Raw genomic sequence first — 23,974 nt, 5'->3', positions numbered from 1 at the left:
GCGTGGGAAAAAAAACGTCTATATGAACATCAAATGCTGCTTTTCATTGCTGACCAGCAGATGTCATTAATGTGCATATTGTTAAAAGATTTGCATAATTCATGTTTTTTTCAGCATGATTTGGTGAAAGCCCCAAAGGCTTCAGAAAAGTCTCGGTTTCCCATCAATATTTATGCTAGCTAGCGAGCTCATTTTAGATGAGACTAGCAAAAGTTAGCTACCATCTAAAATAGAAAAGACAACTTTCCATTTTTTTCCCCCAAAACTTGTGGCCTTTCTCAGTGTTATAAATTTGAGTGATGTTGCCAACTGGGAAGTTGAGAAAAGAAACGATCTCTGACTTGGAACAAAATTTGCTTTGAAAGGTTGTCCAAGTCGGGAACTCTGGCATCTTTTCTTGAGCTCCGACTTTCCAATCCGAAGATCACTGACCTCACTTTTCCCAGTTCCCAGTTGTCTTGAAAGCACCATTGGCCCTCAAACGTGAACTCCAGATACGCCATTTCTAAAATTAGGCGTTTCCCGCGAAACGGAAAATGCGTCATCACTCTCCCTCATCCGATTGGTCGGATGGGCGGGCCTTCTGACTTTATGGCTGTGGTAACTAGTAATGACTGCGTGTGAATGGCAAACGTTTCTCTACCGAACGTCATCTGCCAACCCGTGATGATTCGCACCAATCACAACTCTCACTTCTCCAAACAACGCCTCTGATTCGGCTAGGATCTGTGAGGGCGGTTGCTTTCAAGTCACCATTTGAATTATCGAGTTCAGGGAGTTTATGCCTGATATGTGGAGGAAAAAAAACGGTCAATTTGACTGTTTCCTAGAAGCTATCAGGAAAATTGTACTAAATGGTTAATTTGCGTAGAGTTTTGTAGCTTTACCAAACCGACATAGCGGCTAGCCTAGCTAGCAGTATTTCATGGCATCTTTCCAACTCACCTTATTTGTTGTGATATCTACAGCAGGTCCAGCTAACAAGCTAGCTCGGGGTTAGCATAACTAGCTAACTGACGTTCAGTAGGAAACATAGCTACACGGAGATAGCTAGGTGAACGTGCCGGGTGCTTGCTAACTTCTCTAATTTCGTGCGTCCTTGCGATTTAATCGAAATAGTTTCTCTCACGACCTTTTTTTCTAGCCAACAAACAATGCATTTCTACAACAAGTCTAATGTTTATTCCATGAATTTGACAAGAAGATAGCTAGCTAACTTTGCTGGCTAACACCGCCTGGCTAGCTTCAGCTTGCTCGTTTTTGGTAACGTTACTCTTTGTTTTGACAAAGGACTTGACATTTTTTTTTCTTCCATATTTGGAATATACCTGGGACATTTAGTATTTCCGGGGCCATGTCTCCCCAGAAGCACGGTTCTTCTGACGGCGGCAACAACGTATCGGGTCCCGCTGTGGGATACGTTGGTACCGGTGGCGGCAGAGCGAACGGCCGTGTCTACCACCACCAGACAACTGCACTTGTGACGCCCGCAGCCAAGAAGCCGAAAATGGAACTGGTTCAAGCCGATCATGAGTTGTTCTTGCAGGCATTTGAAAGTGAGTTGCTGTCATTGTCGTCATATAATGTTGTTGCGTGATTAGTTGTCTTTTTTATTGCTAGATTGATTGTAAATGCCAATCTCTATTTAATCTAGTTTAAATAGTAGTGTCCCTTGTGAGGCATCTTTCGAAAAACAAAATTATAACCACATTTCACCAGAAAGACGTCAACTTCAAAGCATCTGACAACATGATTTGACAGTCATCAGTAATACAAAGAAATCTGACCCTATTTTAGATTTATAGCTAACTACTGTAGTTAATTTATTTTACCACGTGTTTGCTTACTTCCTCCTCTGAAGAGATTACATGTGCCAGAACTACTTTAAGAAATGAGCATGTGCTGCCTTTGAAATCTGTTTTTATTTGAACCTTTAACTAATGAAGAACAAATTCTTATTTACATTGACGGCCTACCAAAAGGCAAAAGGCCCCCTGCGTGGACGGGGCTGGGATTAAAATAAAAATATAGGACCAAACACACATCACGACGAGAGACAACACAACAGTCCATAAAGAGAGAACTAAAGACAACATAGCATGGCAACACAGCATGTTAGCAACTGTGTACTAACTAACGTGCTTCTACACCTGCATTGCTTTCTGTTTGGGGTTTTAGGCTGGGTTTCTGTACAGCACTTTGTGACATCAGCTGATTTAAGAAGGGCTTTATAAATACATTTGATTGATTTATTAATGCCACACACATAAATATGTATAGGGTCACTTCCATGTTAAAGGGACCCATGATCACCAACAATGGGAAGTCTATATTTGTGAAAAATGTAAAGGTGTGTGTGTGTGTGTATATATATATATTTTTTTCAACCATTTCCCATCCTAAAAATTAGGAATAAGCAAAGGCTTTGATTTCTGGCCAAACATATGGAAAAGGGGTCTTAGAAAGTATTAAAATGTTTTATAAATACATTAAAACACAACCATGTTGGAAGTGAAGACTCCTAAAATCAACCCTTATATTTTGTTTTGGGGAAGTGTTTCTGCCTTCTGTAAGTTTAAGAAAACATTCCCTTGTGCCTTGACATTCCGTTATCAAAAACCCACATTAGCTAGAGTGTTTTTACTAACGTACATTTTGTTTACGAATTATTAAGTGATTACAACTCCAAATCCCGTCATCAAATCGGTAACAGAATTTCAGAAAAATCAGTAACAGAATTTCTGCAATTGAATTGGCTACAATTGGAAATTATAATAGTCACAAACCACAGTTGGATTCACATGTTTGGACAGTAGAGTACAGTAAAGAAAGGTATAGTTACATACAGTATACAGTAGAGCACACTAGTTGAGTACGCTATCATTTACTGCACTGTACTGTACTGAACTATACTATATGGAACTATACTCTACTGTACTGAACTCTATACTCTACTGTACTGAACTATCCTCTACTCTACTGAATGAACTATACTATACGGAACTATCCTCTACTGAACTGAACTATCTTCTACCGAACTATACTGTACTGAACGATACTCTATTGTACTGCATTATACTCTACTGTACTGAACTCTAATGAACTGAACAATACTCTACTGTCTGAACGAGTATACAAATAAGATTGTTCTTTATGTAAAGTAATTTACTGTAAGCTAATAATTGTTGACCCAGTGTCAGTTTCAAAGCCAACAATAATTACCCTTCTAGGATAAATAGTCTGTTGTTATCAATATAATGTATAATGTTATTGTCAATGTAATTTACTGTGAACTTAGTGAATGTTCAACCAGTCTATTGTGTTTCCAGAACCGACCCAGATCTACAGGTTTCTCAGAACAAGGAACTTGATAGCGGTACGTTGGAAACCTTCTCAGCACCTGTCATTCTTTACTGTCTGTGTCCTCTAATGGTGTGTCTGTTTTGAAGATGGTAACCATTTAATGTACCTCTAGAATAGCATTCTGTTGAGCAGATAAAGACTTACCTTGAACCAGCTGTAACATGGCTGGTTAATGATGTCTGTTTTGAAGATGGTAACCATTTAATGTACCTCTAGAATAGCATTCTGTTGAGCAGATAAAGACTTACCTTGAACCAGCTGTAACATGGCTGGTTAATGATGTCTGTTTTCAAGATGGTAAAGTTTTGATGCGCTGCACAGTTCCACTAGATAGAATGTCCTTCTTTTGGTCATTGGACAATCTGTTTGGTCATTGGACAATCTGTTTGGTCATTGGACAATCTGTTTGGTCATTGGACAATCTGTTTGGTCATTGGACAATCTGTCAAAGTGCAGATTTCTAATATTTTTTTTCCCCTTGTCATTTTGTTGTATTTTCAGCCCATATTTCTGCACAGAACCCTCACCTACATGTCCCACAGAAACTCCAGAACAAACGCCAAACGGTAAAAACCTGCGTTAGCCATTTAGGTTATTCTTCAATAACACAAACTCCACAGCAAATCAAGGGGAGGAAAAATAGGTTTATTTGAGAAGGACAAATCAAGATGTTATGTTGGGAGGTAGATGTTCAGTCTCCCCTCTCAGTTTTTCTCCCCCGAACAAAGGAACAGGATGCTGTTTTATAGCCTAGGGTTGACCAATCAAAAGTCCTTGCAGTATGACTGGGCCAATGGCCAAATAACCAGTATCCTGCTCCGGACTGTACAGAACGAAGCTCTGAGTTCAGGAGTGACATTCCACACATTTTAAACGGCTGTTGAACTGAAAACCAACTCCTATTTACATTGACAATTCCCTATTGACCGTTTTTAGTATTATATTTTGTTTTTAGTACTCTCGTCCTCTCCTCTCAAACTCTGCGTTGTGTATTTATCTTCTACGTATTCTTACACCTGCATGAAGGTGTTGATTCTATCTGTTAAATGCTTTCACATGTACATTGACATGTTAGGCATTCTCTGCATACTAACGAAGCTAGTTTGATGAGTTTCCAGTCTTTTAAATAGCCGACATGAGCAGCAGACATAATGACCGTGAACCCGACGACTTCAGAACCTGAAGAGTTGGTAGGGTTAAACCCTGTTGGATTACTGCAGGGAGAGTGTGTGTGTGTGTGTGTGGTTCAGTATGCTGTTATCTTAAACAGAGGGCCAACCGCCATGTGGCTGCATAGTGTAGGAGGGGGCTGCCCCTGCTGTTTCACTGAGTGATGTAATGTAGACATACATCTGTATGTCTATGGACTTGTTCAACGTGGCAGGTGACTACAGATTGACTGATCTACAAATCACCTTGAATCATATAACTACTCATTTATTATTTGTAGATCAATTTACCCATGATGCATCATCACAGATTTGATGCTCTTGAAAACCAGTAATCCCTGTGGGAATTGAAAATCAACCTTGTTGCTAGCGCTGCACTCTTCCTAACTGAACCACACAGGACCATTGTTGCTAGCGCTGCACTCTTCCTAACTGAACCACACAGGACCATTGTTGCTAGCGCTGCACTCTTCCTAACTGAACCACACAGGACCATTGTTGCTAGCGCTGCGCACTCTTCCTAACTGAACCACACAGGACCATCGTCTGCTGAAATGAGACAACGTACATGTTGGCTGGTTGGCTAATGGCTATATCTTTCTCTATGTAGATGAGAAACGGTGTGTTTAGTTATATTAGCTGTTTTGCATATCGTTTGATTATAGTGATATTTGGGTCCCTGAGTTCTTCTTGATTATAGTGATATCTAGAATCATATGTTTGCCCCCTACCGTCACCAGCAATACTAATACAACCTGAAGTGATGTCATCCCACCTAGCCCTGCCAAATTCCCTCAAATTACTTCTTAATGCTGGAACACCCTCCTTAATTGAAAATGTTTCTTACAGAATAAATATGAAAAGCAAATGTATAACCATGGTAACTATCAAAACGGAACAGTTAGGAGATTATGGGGAAATGATTAGACTAAAGGTGAGGACACAACAGTTCACCTGACAGGTAGGTAGCCTAGTGGTTAGAGCTTTGGGCCATCGAATCCCAGAGCTGACAAGGTCTAAATCTGTCGTTCTGCCCCTGAGCAAGGCAGTTAACCCACTGTTCCCCGAGCGCCGACAATGTGGCTGTCGATTAAATCAGCCCTCCGCCCCCTGTCGATTTAAAGCAGCCCTCCGCCCCCTGTCGATTTAAAGCAGCCCTCCGCCCCTGTCGATTTAAAGCAGCCCTCCGCCCCCTGTCGATTTAAAGCAGCCCTCCGCCCCCTGTCGATTTAAAGCAGCCCTCCGCCCCCTGTCGATTTAAAATCAGCCCTCCGCCCCCTGTCGATTAAAGCAGCCCTCCGCCCCCTGTCGATTTAAAGCAGCCCTCCGCCCCCTGTCGATTTAAAGCAGCCCTCCGCACCTCTCTGATTCAGAGGGGTTGGGTTAAATGCGGAAGACATATTTCAGTTGAAGTCATTCAGTTGGACAACTGACTAGGTGACTTTTCCTTTCCCACAAGGCAAATCCAAACATGTTATGTACATTTGACATTTACTGTACTTTTCTCTGCATATGTTGATAATGAAATCTGAAAATACTCTGAATAAATTCAGGAACATGATACTATTCCTATGTGTTGGAGGTGCAACATAAGACAAACATTTTTCAACACAGGATTAACTGGTGTATCCAAGTGTCCACACACCTCTCCAAAGTGTTCACAGTTCCTAAGTCATTTCAATGCACTTTTATGTCTCAAAGAAGTCAACTACAAGGTGCTTTTTAAAATCTCTCCTCTCGGTGCCGTTGACATGTATAGCATGTTACTGAACAGCCACTGAGCTCTGATGTCATGTATAGCATGTTACTGAACAGACACTGAGCTCTGACATCATGTATAGCATGTTACTGTACAGACACTGAGCTCTGATGTCATGTATAGCATGTTACTGTACAGACACTGAGCTCTGACGTCATGTATAGCATGTTACTGTACAGACACTGAGCTCTGACGTCATGTATAGCATGTTACTGTACAGACACTGAGCTCTGACGTCATGTATAGCATGTTACTGTACAGACACTGAGCTCTGACGTCATGTATAGCATGTTACTGTACAGACACTGAGCTCTGACGTCATGTATAGCATGTTACTGTACAGCCACTGAGCTCTGACGTCATGTATAGCATGTTACTGTACAGACACTGAGCTCTGACGTCATGTATAGCATGTTACTGAACAGACACTGAGCTCTGGCGTCATGTATAGCATGTTACTGAACAGACACTGAGCTCTGACGTCATGTATAGCATGTTACTGAACAGACACTGAGCTCTGACATCATGTATAGCATGTTACTGTACAGACACTGAGCTCTGACGTCATGTATAGCATGTTACTGAACAGCCACTGAGCTCTGGCGTCATGTATAGCATGTTACTGAACAGACACTGAGCTCTGACATCATGTATAGCATGTTACTGTACAGACACTGAGCTCTGACGTCATGTATAGCATGTTACTGTACAGACACTGAGCTCTGACGTCATGTATAGCATGTTACTGTACAGCCACTGAGCTCTGACGTCATGTATAGTATGTTACTGTACAGACACTGAGCTCTGACGTCATGTATAGTATGTTACTGTACAGACACTGAGCTCTGACGTCATGTATAGCATGTTACTGTACAGACACTGAGCTCTGACGTCATGTATAGCATGTTACTGAACAGCCACTGAGCTCTGACGTCATGTATAGCATGTTACTGTACAGACACTGAGCTCTGACATCATGTATAGCATGTTACTGAACAGACACTGAGCTCTGACATCATGTATAGCATGTTACTGTACAGACACTGAGCTCTGACGTCATGTATAGCATGTTACTGTACAGACACTGAGCTCTGACGTCATGTATAGCATGTTACTGAACAGACACTGAGCTCTGACATCATGTATAGCATGTTACTGTACAGACACTGAGCTCTGATGTCATGTATAGCATGTTACTGAACAGACACTGAGCTCTGATGTTATGTATAGCATGTTACTGAACAGACACTGAGCTCTGATGTCATGTATAGCATGTTACTGAACAGACACTGAGCTCTGATGTCATGTATAGCATGTTACTGTACAGACACTGAGCTCTGACGTCATGTATAGCATGTTACTGAACAGCCACTGAGCTCTGACGTCATGTATAGCATGTTACTGAACAGACACTGAGCTCTGACGTCATGTATAGCATGTTACTGAACAGACACTGAGCTCTGATGTCATGTATAGCATGTTACTGTACAGACACTGAGCTCTGACGTCATGTATAGCATGTTACTGAACAGCCACTGAGCTCTGACGTCATGTATAGCATGTTACTGTACAGACACTGAGCTCTGACGTCATGTATAGCATGTTACTGAACAGACACTGAGCTCTGATGTCATGTATAGCATGTTACTGAACAGCCACTGAGCTCTGACGTCATGTATAGCATGTTACTGAACAGACACTGAGCTCTGACGTCATGTATAGCATGTTACTGTACAGACACTGAGCTCTGACGTCATGTATAGCATGTTACTGTACAGACACTGAGCTCTGACGTCATGTATAGCATGTTACTGAACAGACACTGAGCTCTGACGTCATGTATAGCATGTTACTGAACAGACACTGAGCTCTGATGTCATGTATAGCATGTTACTGTACAGACACTGAGCTCTGACGTCATGTATAGCATGTTACTGAACAGCCACTGAGCTCTGCTATCATGTATAGCATGTTACTGAACAGCCACTGAGCTCTGACATCATGTATAGCATGTTACTGTACAGACACTGAGCTCTGACGTCATGTATAGCATGTTACTGTACAGACACTGAGCTCTGACCACTGTCACACTTCCTGTCATGAATTTAACATCATTGGATGGTTGTAGGAGCAGTGGGTGGGGCAGTGGGTGGGGCACTTTTCCAGCGTGGTTAAATCCTTGATGGGGAGTATGCAACACAAGTGTGGAGGAGGAGGAGGAGGACACAGCCTCAGAGATGCAGTGTAAATCCCCAGTGTGTCCTGTCTATTAACCCTGGGGGGGTTCTCTGGGGGGGGGTGTCAGGAAGTCCTCCAGGGTGGATCACCTGCTGTACAGAGTGGAGAAGAAGAGGGCTGAGCAGAAGGCACACAGGTAAACAGACCATTATCTTCCAGAGCTGTGTTCCGATACTAACCACACTAACTGGGGCGGCTGGGTAGCCTAGTGGTGAGAGCGTTGGACTAGTAACCAGAAGGTTGCAAATTCAAATCCCCAAGCTGACAATCTGTCGTTCTGCCCCTGAACAGGCAGTTAACCCACTAGGGTTAACACTTTGAGAGCCAAACACTCTGAATTTACAATCTGACAACGCTCTGAATTTACAAAAGGTCAATCTGACAACACAACTCTGGCAGTCCAGATTTGAATTTATGAACACACCCGAAGTCGTAACATGTCTAGCTAGTTATTTGTAATGCTAACAAGCTGGCAAGAGGTTGCATAGCAACAGAATCAACTTCCTGCAGACAGGCGAAGAGCTAGTACGCTCAACTGAAAGGATACTATTAGTTCATTTTAGTATACTGTAAAAAACAGTATCTATTCATTAAGTATGTAGTATACAGTATGTTAGTATGGGTACTCATTAAGTAGGTAGTATACAGTATGTTAGTATGGGTACTCATTAAGTAGGTAGTATACAATATGTTAGTATGGGTACTCATTCAGTAGGTAGTATACAGTATGTTAGTATGGGTACTCATTAAATAGGCAGTATACAGTATGTTAGTATGGGTACTCATTAAGTAGGAAGTATACAGTATGTTAGTATGGGTACTCATTAAGTAGGTAGTATACAGTATGTTAGTATGGGTACTCATTAAGTAGGTAGTATACAGTATGTCAGTATGGGTATTCGAACACAGCTCTGGTCTTTTTCCATTAGTCCACTGTTGATACAGGGATGATGTGGCCTGCTACACTTTCCTTGTTGAAAGTTCTCCAGGCGAATGTCCTGTATCAATGAGTAGAATACCAGAATATCGTTTTTGAGTGGACTATTACTTTAAGTCCTTGATATCCATAGTCCTGAATGAATCCATTCACACCTGAAAGAATGACATCTAAGGTCTTTTTGGTAACTCTTGTATAACTCTGTCCCCAGCCTGGCTTCACACCTGCAACTCACCTTCACTGGGTTCTTTCATAAAGTCGGTAAGTGTTTAACTTGATGTTTTTATTTTTTATTTTTTTATTTTTTTTTTACCTTTATTTGTAGGGATGATGGTCGGTAAGTGTTTAACTTGATGTTTGTAGGGATGATGGTCGGTAAGTGTTTAACTTGATGTGTGTAGGGATGATGGTCGGTAAGTGTTTAACTTGATGTTTGTAGGGATGATGGTCGGTAAGTGTTTAACTTGATGTTTGTAGGGATGATGGTCGGTAAGTGTTTAACTTGATGTTTGTAGGGATGATGGTCGGTAAGTGTTTAACTTGATGTTTGTAGGGATGATGGTCGGTAAGTGTTTAACTTGATGTGTGTAGGGATGATGGTCGGTAAGTGTTTAACTTGATGTGTGTAGGGATGATGGTCGGTAAGTGTTTAACTTGATGTTTGTAGGGATGATGGTCGGTAAGTGTTTAACTTGATGTTTGTAGGGATGATGGTCGGTAAGTGTTTAACTTGATGTTTGTAGGGATGATGGTCGGTAAGTGTTTAACTTGATGTTTGTAGGGATGATGGTCGGTAAGTGTTTAACTTGATGTTTGTAGGGATGATGGTCGGTAAGTGTTTAACTTGATGTTTGTAGGGATGATGGTCGGTAAGTGTTTAACTTGATGTTTGTAGGGATGATGGTCGGTAAGTGTTTAACTTGATGTTTGTAGGGATGATGGTCGGTAAGTGTTTAACTTGATGTGTGGAGGGATGATGGTCGGTAAGTGTTTAACTTGATGTTTGTAGGGATGATGGTCGGTAAGTGTTTAACTTGATGTTTGTAGGGATGATGGTCGGTAAGTGTTTAACTTGTTTGCAGGGACGATGGCAAATATAAATGTAATCATATCACATGCACGTTATTTGTTTAAATCCTGACGGTTACTGTCTTCTCATTCCCCTCTCATCCTGACGGTTACTGTCTTCTCATTCCCCTCTCATCCTGACGGTTACTGTCTTCTTATTCCCCTCTCATTCCCCTCTCATCCTGACGGTTACTGTCTTCTTATTCCCCTCTCATTCCCCTCTCATCCTGACGGTTACTGTCTTCTTATTCCCCTCTCATTCCCCTCTCATCCTGACGGTTACTGTCTTCTCATTCCCCTCTCATCCTGACGGTTACTGTCTTCTCATTCCCCTCTCATCCTGACGGTTACTGTCTTCTTATTCCCCTCTCATTCCCCTCTCATCCTGACGGTTACTGTCTTCTCATTCCCCTCTCATCCTGACGGTTACTGTCTTCTCATTCCCCTCTCATCCTGACGGTTACTGTCTTCTCATTCCCCTCTCATCCTGACGGTTACGGTCTTCTTATTCCCCTCTAATCCTGACGGTTACTGTCTTCTTATTCCCCTCTCATCCTGACGGTTACTGTCTTCTCATTCCCCTCTCATCCTGACGGTTACTGTCTTCTCATTCCCGTCTCATCCTGACGGTTACTGTCTTCTCATTCCCGTCTCATCCTGACGGTTACTGTCTTCTCATTCCCCTCTCATCCTGACGGTTACTGTCTTCTCATTCCCCTCTCATCCTGACGGTTACTGTCTTCTCATTCCCCTCTCATCCTGACGGTTACTGTCTTCTCATTCCCCTCTCATCCTGACGGTTACTGTCTTCTCATTCCCCTCTCATCCTGACGGTTACTGTCTTCTCATTCCCCTCTCATCCTGACGGTTACTGTCTTCTCATTCCCCTCTCATCCTGACGGTTACTGTCTTCTCATTCCCCTCTCATCCTGACGGTTACTGTCTTCTCATTCCCCTCTCATTCCCCTCTCATCCTGACAGTTACTGTCTTCTTATTCCCCTCTCATCCTGACAGTTACTGTCTTCTCATTCCCCTCTCATTCCCCTCTCATTCCCCTCTCATTCCCCTCTCATCCTGACAGTTACTGTCTTCTTATTCCCCTCTAATCCTGACAGTTACTGTCTTCTTATTCCCCTCTCATCCTGACAGTTACTGTCTTCTTATTCCCCTCTCATCCTGACAGTTACTGTCTTCTTATTCCCCTCTCATCCTGACAGTTACTGTCTTCTTATTCCCCTCTCATCCTGACAGTTACTGTCTTCTCATTCCCCTCTCATCCTGACAGTTACTGTCTTCTTATTCCCCTCTCATCCTGACAGTTACTGTCTTCTTATTCCCCTCTCATCCTGACAGTTACTGTCTTCTTATTCCCCTCTCATCCTGACGGTTACTGTCTTCTTATTCCCCTCTAATCCTGACGGTTACTGTCTCCTTATTCCCCTCTCATCCTGACGGTTACTGTCTTCTTATTCCCCTCTCATTCCCCTCTAATCCTGACGGTTACTGTCTTCTTATCCCCCTCTACAGAGAAGTCATCCGTAGACTCAGAGAATGAGCAGAACTCTGTTTCTCTAGAGGTGCTGCTGGTTAAAGTCTGTCACAAGAAGAGGAAGGTAAGAGAGAGAGTGAGAGCGTCTGCTAAGTGACAAAAATATAAGTGTGTGTGTGTGTGTGTGCGCGCGCTCGCTCACATCTTCTCTCATTTTACCCCTCTATCTCTCTCATCCTCTATCTCTCTCATCCTCTTTTCTCTCTTTTCTCCCCACTCTCCCATACACATTTCCACTCCCCTGTTCTCTCCCACCCCCAGGATGTGAGCTGTCCAGTGAAGCAGGTTCCTACAGGGAAGAAACAGGTGCCTCTGAACCCAGACAGCAGCACTCCCAGCAGTCAGCCCAAGCCGGGCTCCTGTCCTTCTCTGGTGGTGTCCAGTAGTGAGTTTGATGCCAGCAACGGCCACACGGTTAAGTCCTACTCCCTGTTGTTCAGAGTGTCTGGACCAGGCAGGACGCAGCACAACGGACTGGTCAATGGACAGACCAATGAGAATATAGGTAGGCTTAGTGCTGGAGTTAAACTACATGTCACTAGGGTAGATGGTGTGTGTGTGTGTTAACCCCAGTCTTGATTTGGTACAGAGGATGTGTGTGTGTGTGTGTGTGTTAACCCCAGTCTTGTATTGGTACAGAGGATGTGTGTGTGTGTGTGTGTTAACCCCAGTCTTGTATTGGTACAGAGAGTGTGTGTGTGTTAACCCCAGTCTTGTATTGGTACAGAGGATGTGTGTGTGTGTGTGTGTGTGTGTGTGTGTGTGTGTGTGTGTGTGTGTGTGTGTGTTAACCCCAGTCTTGTATTGGAACAGAGGGTGTGTGTGTGTGTGTGTGTTAACCCCAGTCTTGTATTGGTACAGAGAGTGTGTGTGTGTGTGTGTTAACCCCAGTCTTGTATTGGTACAGAGGATGTGTGTGTGTTAACCCCAGTCTTGTATTGGAACAGAGGGTGTGTGTGTGTGTGTGTTAACCCCAGTCTTGTATTGGTACAGAGGATGTGTGTGTGTTAACCCCAGTCTTGTATTGGAACAGAGTGTGTGTGTGTGTGTGTGTGTGTGTGTGTGTGTGTGTGTGTGTGTGTGTGTGTGTGTGTGTGTGTTAACCCAGTCTTGTATTGGTACAGAGAGTGTGTGTGTGTGTGTGTGTGTGTGTGTGTGTGTGTGTGTTAACCCCAGTCTTGTATTGGTACAGAGAGTGTGTGTGTGTGTTAACCCCAGTCTTGTATTGGAACAGAGTGTGTGTGTGTGTGTGTGTGTGTGTGTGTGTGTGTGTGTGTGTGTGTGTGTGTGTGTGTGTGTGTGTGTGTGTGTTAACCCCAGTCTTGTATTGGTACAGAGGATGTGTGTGTGTGTGTGTTAACCCCAGTCTTGTATTGGTACAGAGGATGTGTGTGTGTGTGTTAACCCCAGTCTTGTATTGGAACAGAGGGTGTGTGTGTGTGTGTTAACCCCAGTCTTGTATTGGAACAGAGGGTGTGTGTGTGTGTTAACCCCAGTCTTGTATTGGTACAGAGGATGTGTGTGTGTGTTAACCCCAGTCTTGTATTGGTACAGAGGATGTGTGTGTGTGTTAACCCCAGTCTTGTATTGGTACAGAGGATGTGTGTTAACCCCAGTCTTGATTTGGTACAGAGGATGTGTGTGTGTGTGTGTGTGTTAACCCCAGTCTTGTATTGGTACAGAGAGTGTGTGTGTGTGTGTGTGTAACCCCAGTCTTGTATTGGAACAGAGAGTGTGTGTGTGTGTGTGTTAACCCCAGTCTTGTATTGGTACAGAGGATGTGTGTGTGTGTGTTAACCCCAGTCTTGTATTGGAACAGAGGGTGTGTGTGTGTGTTAACCCCAGTCTTGTATTGGTACAGAGGATGTGTGTGTGTGTGTTAACCCCAGTCTTGTATTGGTACAGAGGATGTGTGTGTTAACCCCAGTCTTGTATTGGTACAGAGGATGTGTGTGTGTGTGTTAACCCCAGTCTTGTATTGGTACAGAGGATGTGTGTGTGTGTGTTAACCCCAGTCTTGTATTGGTACAGAGGATGTGTGTGTGTGTTAACCCCAGTCTTGTATTGGTACAGAGGATGTGTGTGTGTGTTAACCCCAGTCTTGTATTGGTACAGAGGATGTGTGTGTGTGTTAACCCCAGTCTTGTATTGGTACAGAGGATGTGTGTGTGTTAACCCCAGTCTTGTATTGGTACAGAGGATGTGTGTGTGTGTTAACCCCAGTCTTGTATTGGAACAGAGGGTGTGTGTGTGTGTGTGTGTGTGTGTGTGTGTGTGTGTGTGTGTGTGTGTGTGTGTGTGTGTGTGTGTGTGTGTGTGTGTGTGTGTGTGTGTGTGTGTGTGTGTGTGTGTGTGTGTGTGTGTTAACCCCAGTCTTGTATTGGAACAGAGGGTGTGTGTGTGTGTGTTAACCCCAGTCTTGTATTGGTACAGAGGATGTGTGTGTGTGTGTTAACCCCAGTCTTGTATTGGTACAGAGGATGTGTGTGTGTGTGTTAACCCCAGTCTTGTATTGGAACAGAGGGTGTGTGTGTGTGTGTGTGTTAACCCCAGTCTTGTATTGGTACAGAGGATGTGTGTGTGTGTGTTAACCCCAGTCTTGTATTGGTACAGAGGATGTGTGTGTGTGTTAACCCCAGTCTTGTATTGGTACAGAGGGTGTGTGTGTGTGTGTGTGTTAACCCCGGTCTTGTATTGGAACAGAGGGTGTGTGTGTGTGTGTTAACCCCGTCTTGTATTGGTACAGAGGATGTGTGTGTGTGTGTTAACCCCAGTCTTGTATTGGAACAGAGGGTGTGTGTGTTAACCCCAGTCTTGTATTGGTACAGAGGGTGTGTGTGTGTGTGTTAACCCCAGTCTTGTATTGGTACAGAGGGTGTGTGTGTGTGTGTGTGTGTGTGTGTGTGTGTGTTAACCCCAGTCTTGTATTGGAACAGAGGGTGTGTGTGTGTGTGTGTTAACCCCAGTCTTGTATTGGAACAGAGGGTGTGTGTGTGTGTGTGTTAACCCCAGTCTTGTATTGGAACAGAGGGGGTGTGTGTGTGTGTGTTAACCCCAGTCTTGTATTGGAACAGAGGGTGTGTGTGTGTGTGTGTGTGTTAACCCCAGTCTTGTATTGGAACAGAGGGTGTGTGTGTGTGTGTGTGTTAACCCCAGTCTTGTATTGGAACAGAGGGTGTGTGTGTGTGTGTGTTAACCCCAGTCTTGTATTGGAACAGAGGGTGTGTGTGTGTGTGTGTGTGTTAACCCCAGTCTTGTATTGGAACAGAGGGTGTGTGTGTGTGTTAACCCCAGTCTTGTATTGGTACAGAGGATGTGTGTGTGTGTTAACCCCAGTCTTGTATTGGTACAGAGGATGTGTGTGTGTGTGTTAACCCCAGTCTTGTATTGGAACAGAGGATGTGTGTGTGTGTGTGTGTGTGTTAACCCCAGTCTTGTATTGGAACAGAGGGTGTGTGTGTGTGTTAACCCCAGTCTTGTATTGGAACAGAGGGTGTGTGTGTGTGTTAACCCCAGTCTTGTATTGGAACAGAGGGGTGTGTGTGTGTTAACCCCAGTCTTGTATTGGAACAGAGGGTGTGTGTGTGTGTTAACCCCAGTCTTGTATTGGAACAGAGGGTGTGTGTGTGTGTTAACCCCAGTCTTGTATTGGAACAGAGGGTGTGTGTGTGTGTTAACCCCAGTCTTGTATTGGAACAGAGGGTGTGTGTGTGTGTGTTAACCCCAGTCTTGTATTGGAACAGAGGGTGTGTGTGTGTGTAACCCCAGTCTTGTATTGGAACAGAGGGGGTGTGTGTGTGTTAACCCCAGTCTTGTATTGGAACAGAGGGTGTGTGTGTGTGTGTTAACCCCAGTCTTGTATTGGAACAGAGGGTGTGTGTGTGTGTTAACCCCAGTCTTGTATTGGAACAGAGGGTGTGTGTGTGTGTGTTAACCCCAGTCTTGTATTGGAACAGAGGGTGTGTGTGTGTGTGTTAACCCCAGTCTTGTATTGGAACAGAGGGTGTGTGTGTGTGTTAACCCCAGTCTTGTATTGGTACAGAGGATGTGTGTAACAGGAAGAAGAGAGGCTCCACCGTCAGACAAGAAGAAGTTGGAGAAACGACGTTCGTAGCTCAGATGACTGTGTTTGATAAGAACAGGTACACACACACACACACACACACACACACACACACACACACACACACACACACAGAGAGAGCTATGTCTTACTATACTTGAGGACTTTCTGGGAACCAACTATTTGATTCCCATTCAAGTTCTTATTTTCCCTAACCCATTCTCACTCTCATATGCTGCACTTGTCTCCGGGGGACTCTGGGGCTTGTCCCGCGTCTCCGGGGGACTGTGGGGCTTGTCCCTCGTCTCCGGGGGACTGTGGGGCTTGTCCCTCGTCTCCGGGGGACTGTGGGGCTTGTCCCGCGTCTCCGGGGGACTGTGGGGCTTGTCCCGCGTCTCCGGGGGACTGTGGGGCTTGTCCCGCGTCTCCGGGGGACTGTGGGGCTTGTCCCGCGTCTCCGGGGGACTGTGGGGCTTGTCCCGCGTCTCCGGGGGACTGTGGGGCTTGTCCCGCGTCTCCGGGGGACTGTGGGGCTTGTCCCGCGTCTCCGGGGGACTGTGGGGCTTGTCCCGCGTCTCCGGGGACTGTGGGGCTTGTCCCGCGTCTCCGGGGGACTGTGGGGCTTGTCCCGCGTCTCCGGGGGACTGTGGGGCTTGTCCCGCGTCTCCGGGGGACTGTGGGGCTTGTCCCGCGTCTCCGGGGGACTGTGGGGCTTGTCCCGCGTCTCCGGGGGACTGTGGGGCTTGTCCCGCGTCTCCGGGGGACTGTGGGGCTTGTCCCGCGTCTCCGGGGGACTGTGGGGCTTGTCCCGCGTCTCCGGGGGACTGTGGGGCTTGTCCCGCGTCTCCGGGGCACTGTGGGGCTTGTCCCGCGTCTCCGGGGGACTGTGGGGCTTGTCCCGCGTCTCTGGGGGACTGTGGGGCTTGTCCCTCGTCTCCGGGGGACTGTGGGGCTTGTCCCTCGTCTCCGGGGGACTGTGGGGCTTGTCCCACAACAACTGCATTGCAGTTGGCCGTCTCGAAATCACCTTTCTTCACAAAAACCGACTCACTCTGCATCATCGATCTGAAGCTCTAGAAGACCTTTCGGGCGTCTGCAGTTGTTGGATGGCCTCTATCTGTGTGTGTGTGTGTGTGTGTGTGTGTGTGTGTGTGTGTGTGTGTGTGTGTGTAGGCGTCTGCAGTTGTTAGATGGAGAGTATGAGGTGTCTATGCAGCAGATGGTGGACTGTCCTGTCAACAAGAAGAGAGCCACCTGGGAAACGAACCTGGATGGAAAGGTACGTGTGTGTTGTCACCAGACCACAATTTGGACTTGGAAACCAGGTTTAGTATCACGTTACTCCATACCAAAACAATACCTGTGTTGTCATGTGCTACTGCCATGCTATGTTGTTGTCTTAGGTCTCTCTTTATGTACTGTTGTGTTGTCATGTGCTGCTGCCATGCTATGTTGTCTTAGGTCTCTATGTGCTGTTGTGTTGTCATGTGCTACTGCCATGCTATGTTGTTGTCTTAGGTCTCTCTTTATGTGCTGTTGTGTTGTCATGTGCTGCTGCCATGCTATGTTGTCTTAGGTCTCTATGTGCTGTTGTGTTGTCATGTGCTACTGCCATGCTATGTTGTTGTCTTAGGTCTCTATGTACTGTTGTGTTGTCATGTGCTACTGCCATGCTATGTTGTTGTCTTAGGTCTCTATGTGCTGTTGTGTTGTCATGTGCTACTGCCATGCTATGTTGTTGTCTTAGGTCTCTATGTACTGTTGTGTTGTCATGTGCTACTGCCATGCTATGTTGTTGTCTTAGGTCTCTAGGTGCTGTTGTGTTGTCATGTGCTGCTGCCATGCTATGTTGTTGTCTTAGGTCTCTAGGTGCTGTTGTGTTGTCATGTGCTACTGCCATGCTATGTTGTTGTCTTAGGTCTCTATGTGCTGTTGTGTTGTCATGTGCTACTGCCATGCTATGTTGTTGTCTTAGGTCTCTAGGTGCTGTTGTGTTGTCATGTGCTGCTGCCATGCTATGTTGTTGTCTTAGGTCTCTAGGTGCTGTTGTGTTGTCATGTGCTACTGCCATGCTATGTTGTTGTCTTAGGTCTCTATGTGCTGTTGTGTTGTCATGTGCTACTGCCATGCTATGTTGTTGTCTTAGGTCTCTCTCTAGGTGCTGTTGTGTTGTCATGTGCTACTGCCATGCTATGTTGTTGTCTTAGGTCTCTCTCTAGGTGCTGTTGTGTTGTCATGTGCTACTGCCATGCTATGTTGTTGTCTTAGGTCTCTCTCTAGGTACTGTTGTGTTGTCATGTGCTGCTGCCATGCTATGTTGTTGTCTTAGGTCTCTATGTACTGTTGTGTTGTCATGTGCTGCTGCCATGCTATGTTGTTGTCTTAGGTCTCTATGTGCTGTTGTGTTGTCATGTGCTGCTGCCATGCTATGTTGTTGTCTTAGGTCTCTATGTACTGTTGTGTTGTCATGTGCTGCTGCCATGCTATGTTGTTGTCTTAGGTCTCTATGTACTGTTGTGTTGTCATGTGCTGCTGCCATGCTATGTTGTTGTCTTAGGTCTCTATGTACTGTTGTGTTGTCATGTGCTGCTGCCATGCTATGTTGTTGTCTTAGGTCTCTATGTACTGTTGTGTTGTCATGTGCTGCTGCCATGCTATGTTGTTGTCTTAGGTCTCTATGTACTGTTGTGTTGTCATGTGCTGCTGCCATGCTATGTTGTTGTCTTAGGTCTCTATGTACTGTTGTGTTGTCATGTGCTGCTGCCATGCTATGTTGTTGTCTTAGGTCTCTATGTACTGTTGTGTTGTCATGTGCTGCTGCCATGCTATGTTGTTGTCTTAGGTCTCTATGTACTGTTGTGTTGTCATGTGCTGCTGCCATGCTATGTTGTTGTCTTAGGTCTCTCTTTATGTACTGTTGTGTTGTCATGTGCTGCTGCCATGCTATGTTGTTGTCTTAGGTCTCTCTTTATGTACTGTTGTGTTGTCATGTGCTGCTGCCATGCTATGTTGTTGTCTTAGGTCTCTCTTTATGTACTGTTGTGTTGTCATGTGCTGCTGCCATGCTATGTTGTTGTCTTAGGTCTCTCTTTATGTACTGTTGTGTTGTCATGTGCTGCTGCCATGCTATGTTGTCTTAGGTCTCTCTTTATGTACTGTTGTGTTGTCATGTGCTGTTGCCATGCTATGTTGTCTTAGGTCTCTCTTTATGTACTGTTGTGTTGTCATGTGCTACTGCCATGCTATGTTGTTGTCTTAGGTCTCTATGTACTGTTGTGTTGTCATGTGCTGCTGCCATGCTATGTTGTTGTCTTAGGTCTTTATGTAGTGTTGTGTTGTCATGTGCTGCTGCCATGCTATGTTGTCTTAGGTCTCTCTTTATGTACTGTTGTGTTGTCATGTGCTGTTGCCATGCTATGTTGTCTTAGGTCTCTCTTTATGTACTGTTGTGTTGTCATGTGCTACTGCCATGCTATGTTGTTGTCTTAGGTCTCTATGTGCCGTTGTGTTGTCATGTGCTGCTGCCATGCTATGTTGTTGTCTTAGGTCTCTATGTACTGTTGTGTTGTCATGTGCTGCTGCCATGCTATGTTGTTGTCTTAGGTCTCTATGTGCCGTTGTGTTGTCATGTGCTGCTGCCATGCTATGTTGTTGTCTTAGGTCTCTATGTGCTGTTGTGTTGTCATGTGCTGCTGCCATGCTATGTTGTTGTCTTAGGTCTCTCTTTATGTACTGTTGTGTTGTCATGTGCTGTTGCCATGCTATGTTGTTGTCTTAGGTCTCTATGTACTGTTGTGTTGTCATGTGCTGCTGCCATGCTATGTTGTTGTCTTCGGTCTCTATGTACTGTTGTGTTGTCATGTGCTGCTGCCATGCTATGTTGTCTTAGGTCTCTCTTTATGTACTGTTGTGTTGTCATGTGCTGCTGCCATGCTATGTTGTTGTCTTAGGTCTCTATGTGCTGTTGTGTTGTCATGTGCTGCTGCCATGCTATGTTGTTGTCTTAGGTCTTTATGTACTGTTGTGTTGTCATGTGCTGCTGCCATGCTATGTTGTTGTCTTAGGTCTCTATGTGCTGTTGTGTTGTCATGTGCTGCTGCCATGCTATGTTGTTGTCTTAGGTCTCTCTTTATGTACGGTTGTGATGTGTGTTTGGTCCTATATTTTTATATACATGTGTGTGTGTGTGTGTGTGTATAATTTTTAATCCCAGCCCTCGTCCCCGCAGGAGGCCATTTGCCTTTTGGTAGGCCCTCATTGTAAATAAGAAGTTGTTCTTTAACTGACTTGCCTCGTTAAATAAAGTTCAATAAAAAATGTAAATAAATAAAAGGTATATTAACAAGTCCCAGAATGGCTCCTGATCCAGTCAGATACTCTGTTCAATAGTTAGGCTCCTGATCCAGTCAGATGAACTCAGCTACTCTGTTCAATAGTTAGGCTCCTGATCCAGTCAGATGAACTCAGCTACTCTGTTCATTAGTTAGGGATCTTAGAAGTTCAGTATTGTTACATTTAAACATGATACAGTCCAGGCTTAGTGGAGAGCTAACATGATACAGTCCAGGCTAAGTGGGGAGCTAACATGATACAGTCCAGGCTAAGTGGGGAGCTAACATGATACAGTCCAGGCTAAGTGGGGAGCTAACATGATACAGTCCAGGCTAAGTGGGGAGCTAACATGATACAGTCCAGGCTAAGTGGGGAGCTAACATGATACAGTCCAGGCTAAGTGGGGAGCTAACATGATACAGTCCAGGCTAAGTGGGGAGCTAACATGATACAGTCCAGGCTAAGTGGGGAGCTAACATGATACAGTCCAGGCTAAGTGGGGAGCTAACATGATACAGTCCAGGCTAAGTGGGGAGCTAACATGATACAGTCCAGGCTAAGTGGGGAGCTAACATGATACAGTCCAGGCTAAGTGGGGAGCTAACATGATACAGTACAGGCTAAGTGGGGAGCTAACATGATACAGTCCAGACTCACAGTACAGGCTAAGTGGAGAGCTAACATGATACAGTACAGGCTAAGTGGAGAGCTAACATGATACAGTACAGGCTAAGTGGACTTTCATGATACAGTCAGACTCCCAGTACAGGCTAAGTGGAGAGCTAACATGATACAGTACAGGCTAAGTGGAGAGCTAACATGATACAGTACAGGCTAAGTGGAGAGCTAACATGATACAGTCCAGACTCCCAGTACAGGCTAAGTGGAGAGCTAACATGATACAGTACAGGCTAAGTGGAGAGCTAACATGATGCAGTCCAGACTCCCAGTACAGGCTAAGTGGCGACAGGCACGGTGTACTCCGTTGGGGACATCGACTGCGTTGATAAACAAATTTGATCCGAGAGATACATTTGGCAGGAAGTATCGAAAATAAAAATGATTGTATCAAAAAAAGTACAGAAGTTTTGTATAGTGTGCATCACTAGTGTGTAATTCCTCCTCCCAGGCCCCTGGTCTTCCTCTCTGAACAGACCGGAAGAGGTCAGCACTTCCCTTTACTCATGTCTTTGTCTCTCTCTCTCCCTCCCCCACTTTCTGTAGCTCCTCCCTCCGTTTGAGACGTTCTCCAAGGGTCCTACTCTCCAGTTCACACTGCGTTGGACAGGCGAGCCCAGTGATAGGTCGACGGCCCCTGTGGCCAAACCCCTCGCCACACGGAACGCTGACGCTAGCAGCCTGACCTCCGACCCTAAGCCCTGCTCCCTCAGACCCACTCAGACCGTAGGTGAGACACGGGCCAGACGACGCACGCGCACACATACGGACTGTTGTAATCTGTAGAAGCTCACTAAATGGTGTCAATTTAAAGGGATACGTTAACATACACCATGTTTAAATGAATATCATTTTTATGTCTTTGCGTCCGTTTATAAAGGAAGTTAAGAGGTAGTTTTGTGAGCCAATGCTAACTAGCGTTAGCACAATGACTGGTAGTCTATGGTGTCTGCTAGCGAACATTAGTTAGCAATTGCGCCAGTGATAGTTATCAACATCCTTCATACTGGACACTGAGAAATAAAACTAGTATCCACGAGTTCATCTGATTTCTGGGGAAGTAGATAAATGACCTCATTACCAAAATCCTGATGTATCCTTTGAACGTGGAACAGGTTAAAGAATCCCTTTGAACGTGGAACACGTTCTATGACCTCACCAAAGAATCCCTTTAAACGTGGTACACGTTCTATGACCTCACCAAAGAATCCATTTAAACGTGGTACACGTTCTATGACCTCACCAAATAATCCCTTTTAACGTGGAACACGTTCTATGACCTCACCAAAGAATCCCTTTAAATGTGGAACACGTTCTATGACCTCACCAAAGAATCCCTTTAAACGTGGTACACGTTCTATGACCTCACCAAAGAATCCCTTTAAACGTGGAACACGTTCTATGACCTCACCAAAGAATCCCTTTAAACGTGGTACACGTTCTATGACCTCACCAAAGAATCCCTTTAAATGTGGAACACGTTCTATGACCTCACCAAAGAATCCCTTTAAACGTGGTACACGTTCTATGACCTCACCAAAGAATCCATTTAAACGTGGTACACGTTCTATGACCTCACCAAATAATCCCTTTTAACGTGGAACACGTTCTATGACCTCACCAAAGAATCCCTTTAAACGTGGTACACGTTCTATGACCTCACCAAAGAATCCCTTTAAACGTGGTACACGTTCTATGACCTCACCAAAGAATCCCTTTAAACGTGGAACACGTTTCTTCCCTCTCTCTGTAGCTGTGAAAGACTCCTTCAGCAGTTCAGAGTTTCAGATGAGACAAGAACACACACTTGAGGAACCAAGTGACAATCTACGCATATTCTACCAGGTGAGAAGGAGAAACACACTTGTATTCTTGACTTTAGAGCAGATTGCATTGTGCAATCCATGTCTGAATCACAGTTGTGTTGTGCTTGTCTTTTGTTCTCTTGTTATGTGTCTGACTGGAGGTGGATGGTATTAGAGACCTGGTTCTTTATAACAGGTCTGACTGGGGGTTATTCGAGACCTGGTCTTTTATAACAGGCCTGACTGGGGGGTGGATGGTATTAGAGACCTGGTCCTTTATAACAGGTCTGACTGGGGGGTGGATGGTATTAGAGACCTGGTCCTTTATAACAGGTCTGACTGGTGGTTATTAGAGACCTGGTCCTTTATAACAGGTCTGACTGGGGGGTGGATGGTATTAGAGACCTGGTTCTTTATAACAGGTCTGACTGGAGGTTATTAGAGACCTGGTCCTTTATAACAGGTCTGACTGGGGGTTATTAGAGACCTGGTCCTTTATAACAGGTCTGACTGGAGGTTATTAGAGACCTGGTCCTTTATAACAGGTCTGACTGGGGGTTATTAGAGACCTGGTTCTTTATAACAGGTCTGACTGGGGGTTATTAGAGACCTGGTCCTTTATAACAGGTCTGACTGGAGGTTATTAGAGATCTGGTCCTTTATAACAGGTCTGACTGGGGGTTATTAGAGACCTGGTCCTTTATAACAGGTCTGACTGGGGGGTATTAGAGATCTGGTCCTTTATAACAGGTCTGACTGGGGGTTATTAGAGACCTGGTCCTTTATAACAGGTCTGACTGGAGGTTATTAGAGACCTGGTCCTTTATAACAGGTCTGACTGGGGGTTATTAGAGACCTGGTTCTTTATAACAGGTCTGACTGGGGGTTATTAGAGACCTGGTCCTTTATAACAGGTCTGACTGGGGGGTGGATGGTATTAGAGACCTGGTCCTTTATAACAGGTCTGACTGGGGGGTGGATGGTATTAGAGACCTGGTCCTTTATAACAGGT

The 23,974-nt window shown here is 44.8% G+C and overlaps 1 protein-coding gene and 2 long non-coding RNA genes across 60 annotated transcripts in view; 2 read left to right on the top strand and 1 right to left on the bottom strand.

The window, feature by feature from the left end:
* The first annotated feature begins 755 nt into the window (after positions 1 to 755).
* Positions 756 to 23,974, top strand: part of LOC127918020 (polycomb protein suz12-A-like) — a 40,420-nt gene continuing 17,201 nt past the window's right edge. For all 50 annotated transcript variants that reach the window (XR_008098464.1, XR_008098439.1, XR_008098427.1 and 47 more), the window contains exons 1-11: positions 756 to 1,556; positions 3,330 to 3,376; positions 3,865 to 3,929; positions 8,597 to 8,665; positions 9,678 to 9,727; positions 12,063 to 12,148; positions 12,346 to 12,589; positions 16,127 to 16,226; positions 17,321 to 17,426; positions 21,704 to 21,887; positions 22,911 to 23,002. Coding sequence is in view for 1 of the 50 variants with exons in the window: in XM_052501230.1 (XP_052357190.1) it covers positions 1,355 to 1,556; positions 3,330 to 3,376; positions 3,865 to 3,929; positions 8,597 to 8,665; positions 9,678 to 9,727; positions 12,063 to 12,148; positions 12,346 to 12,589; positions 16,127 to 16,226; positions 17,321 to 17,426; positions 21,704 to 21,887; positions 22,911 to 23,002 (1,245 nt within the window). In the remaining 49 variants the exon portion in view is untranslated. The remainder of the gene's footprint in view (positions 1,557 to 3,329; positions 3,377 to 3,864; positions 3,930 to 8,596; positions 8,666 to 9,677; positions 9,728 to 12,062; positions 12,149 to 12,345; positions 12,590 to 16,126; positions 16,227 to 17,320; positions 17,427 to 21,703; positions 21,888 to 22,910; positions 23,003 to 23,974) is intronic.
* On the top strand, positions 17,442 to 20,333 carry LOC127918022 (uncharacterized). Of its 8 annotated transcripts, XR_008098478.1 has the most exons (4): positions 17,442 to 19,229; positions 19,518 to 19,750; positions 19,865 to 19,925; positions 20,212 to 20,333. It is a non-coding gene; the product is annotated as an uncharacterized LOC127918022 (long non-coding RNA). The 8 variants fall into 8 exon arrangements; XR_008098469.1 differs by having other exon boundaries at positions 19,518 to 19,925; XR_008098474.1 differs by lacking the exon at positions 20,212 to 20,333 and having other exon boundaries at positions 17,442 to 17,894; positions 17,952 to 19,229; positions 19,518 to 20,046.
* LOC127918023 (uncharacterized) lies at positions 22,141 to 22,915 on the bottom strand. Of its 2 annotated transcripts, XR_008098480.1 has the most exons (5): positions 22,816 to 22,915; positions 22,690 to 22,731; positions 22,606 to 22,647; positions 22,480 to 22,563; positions 22,141 to 22,353 (listed from the first exon to the last, which is right to left on the bottom strand). It is a non-coding gene; the product is annotated as an uncharacterized LOC127918023 (long non-coding RNA). The 2 variants fall into 2 exon arrangements; XR_008098479.1 differs by having other exon boundaries at positions 22,480 to 22,647.

This window comes from Oncorhynchus keta, unplaced genomic scaffold (genome assembly GCF_023373465.1).
Source record: "Oncorhynchus keta strain PuntledgeMale-10-30-2019 unplaced genomic scaffold, Oket_V2 Un_contig_1279_pilon_pilon, whole genome shotgun sequence".
Taxonomy (NCBI): domain Eukaryota; kingdom Metazoa; phylum Chordata; class Actinopteri; order Salmoniformes; family Salmonidae; genus Oncorhynchus; species Oncorhynchus keta.
Note: the sequence above shows the minus strand (reverse complement) of the source record. Positions and strands in the feature narration are given on the sequence as shown.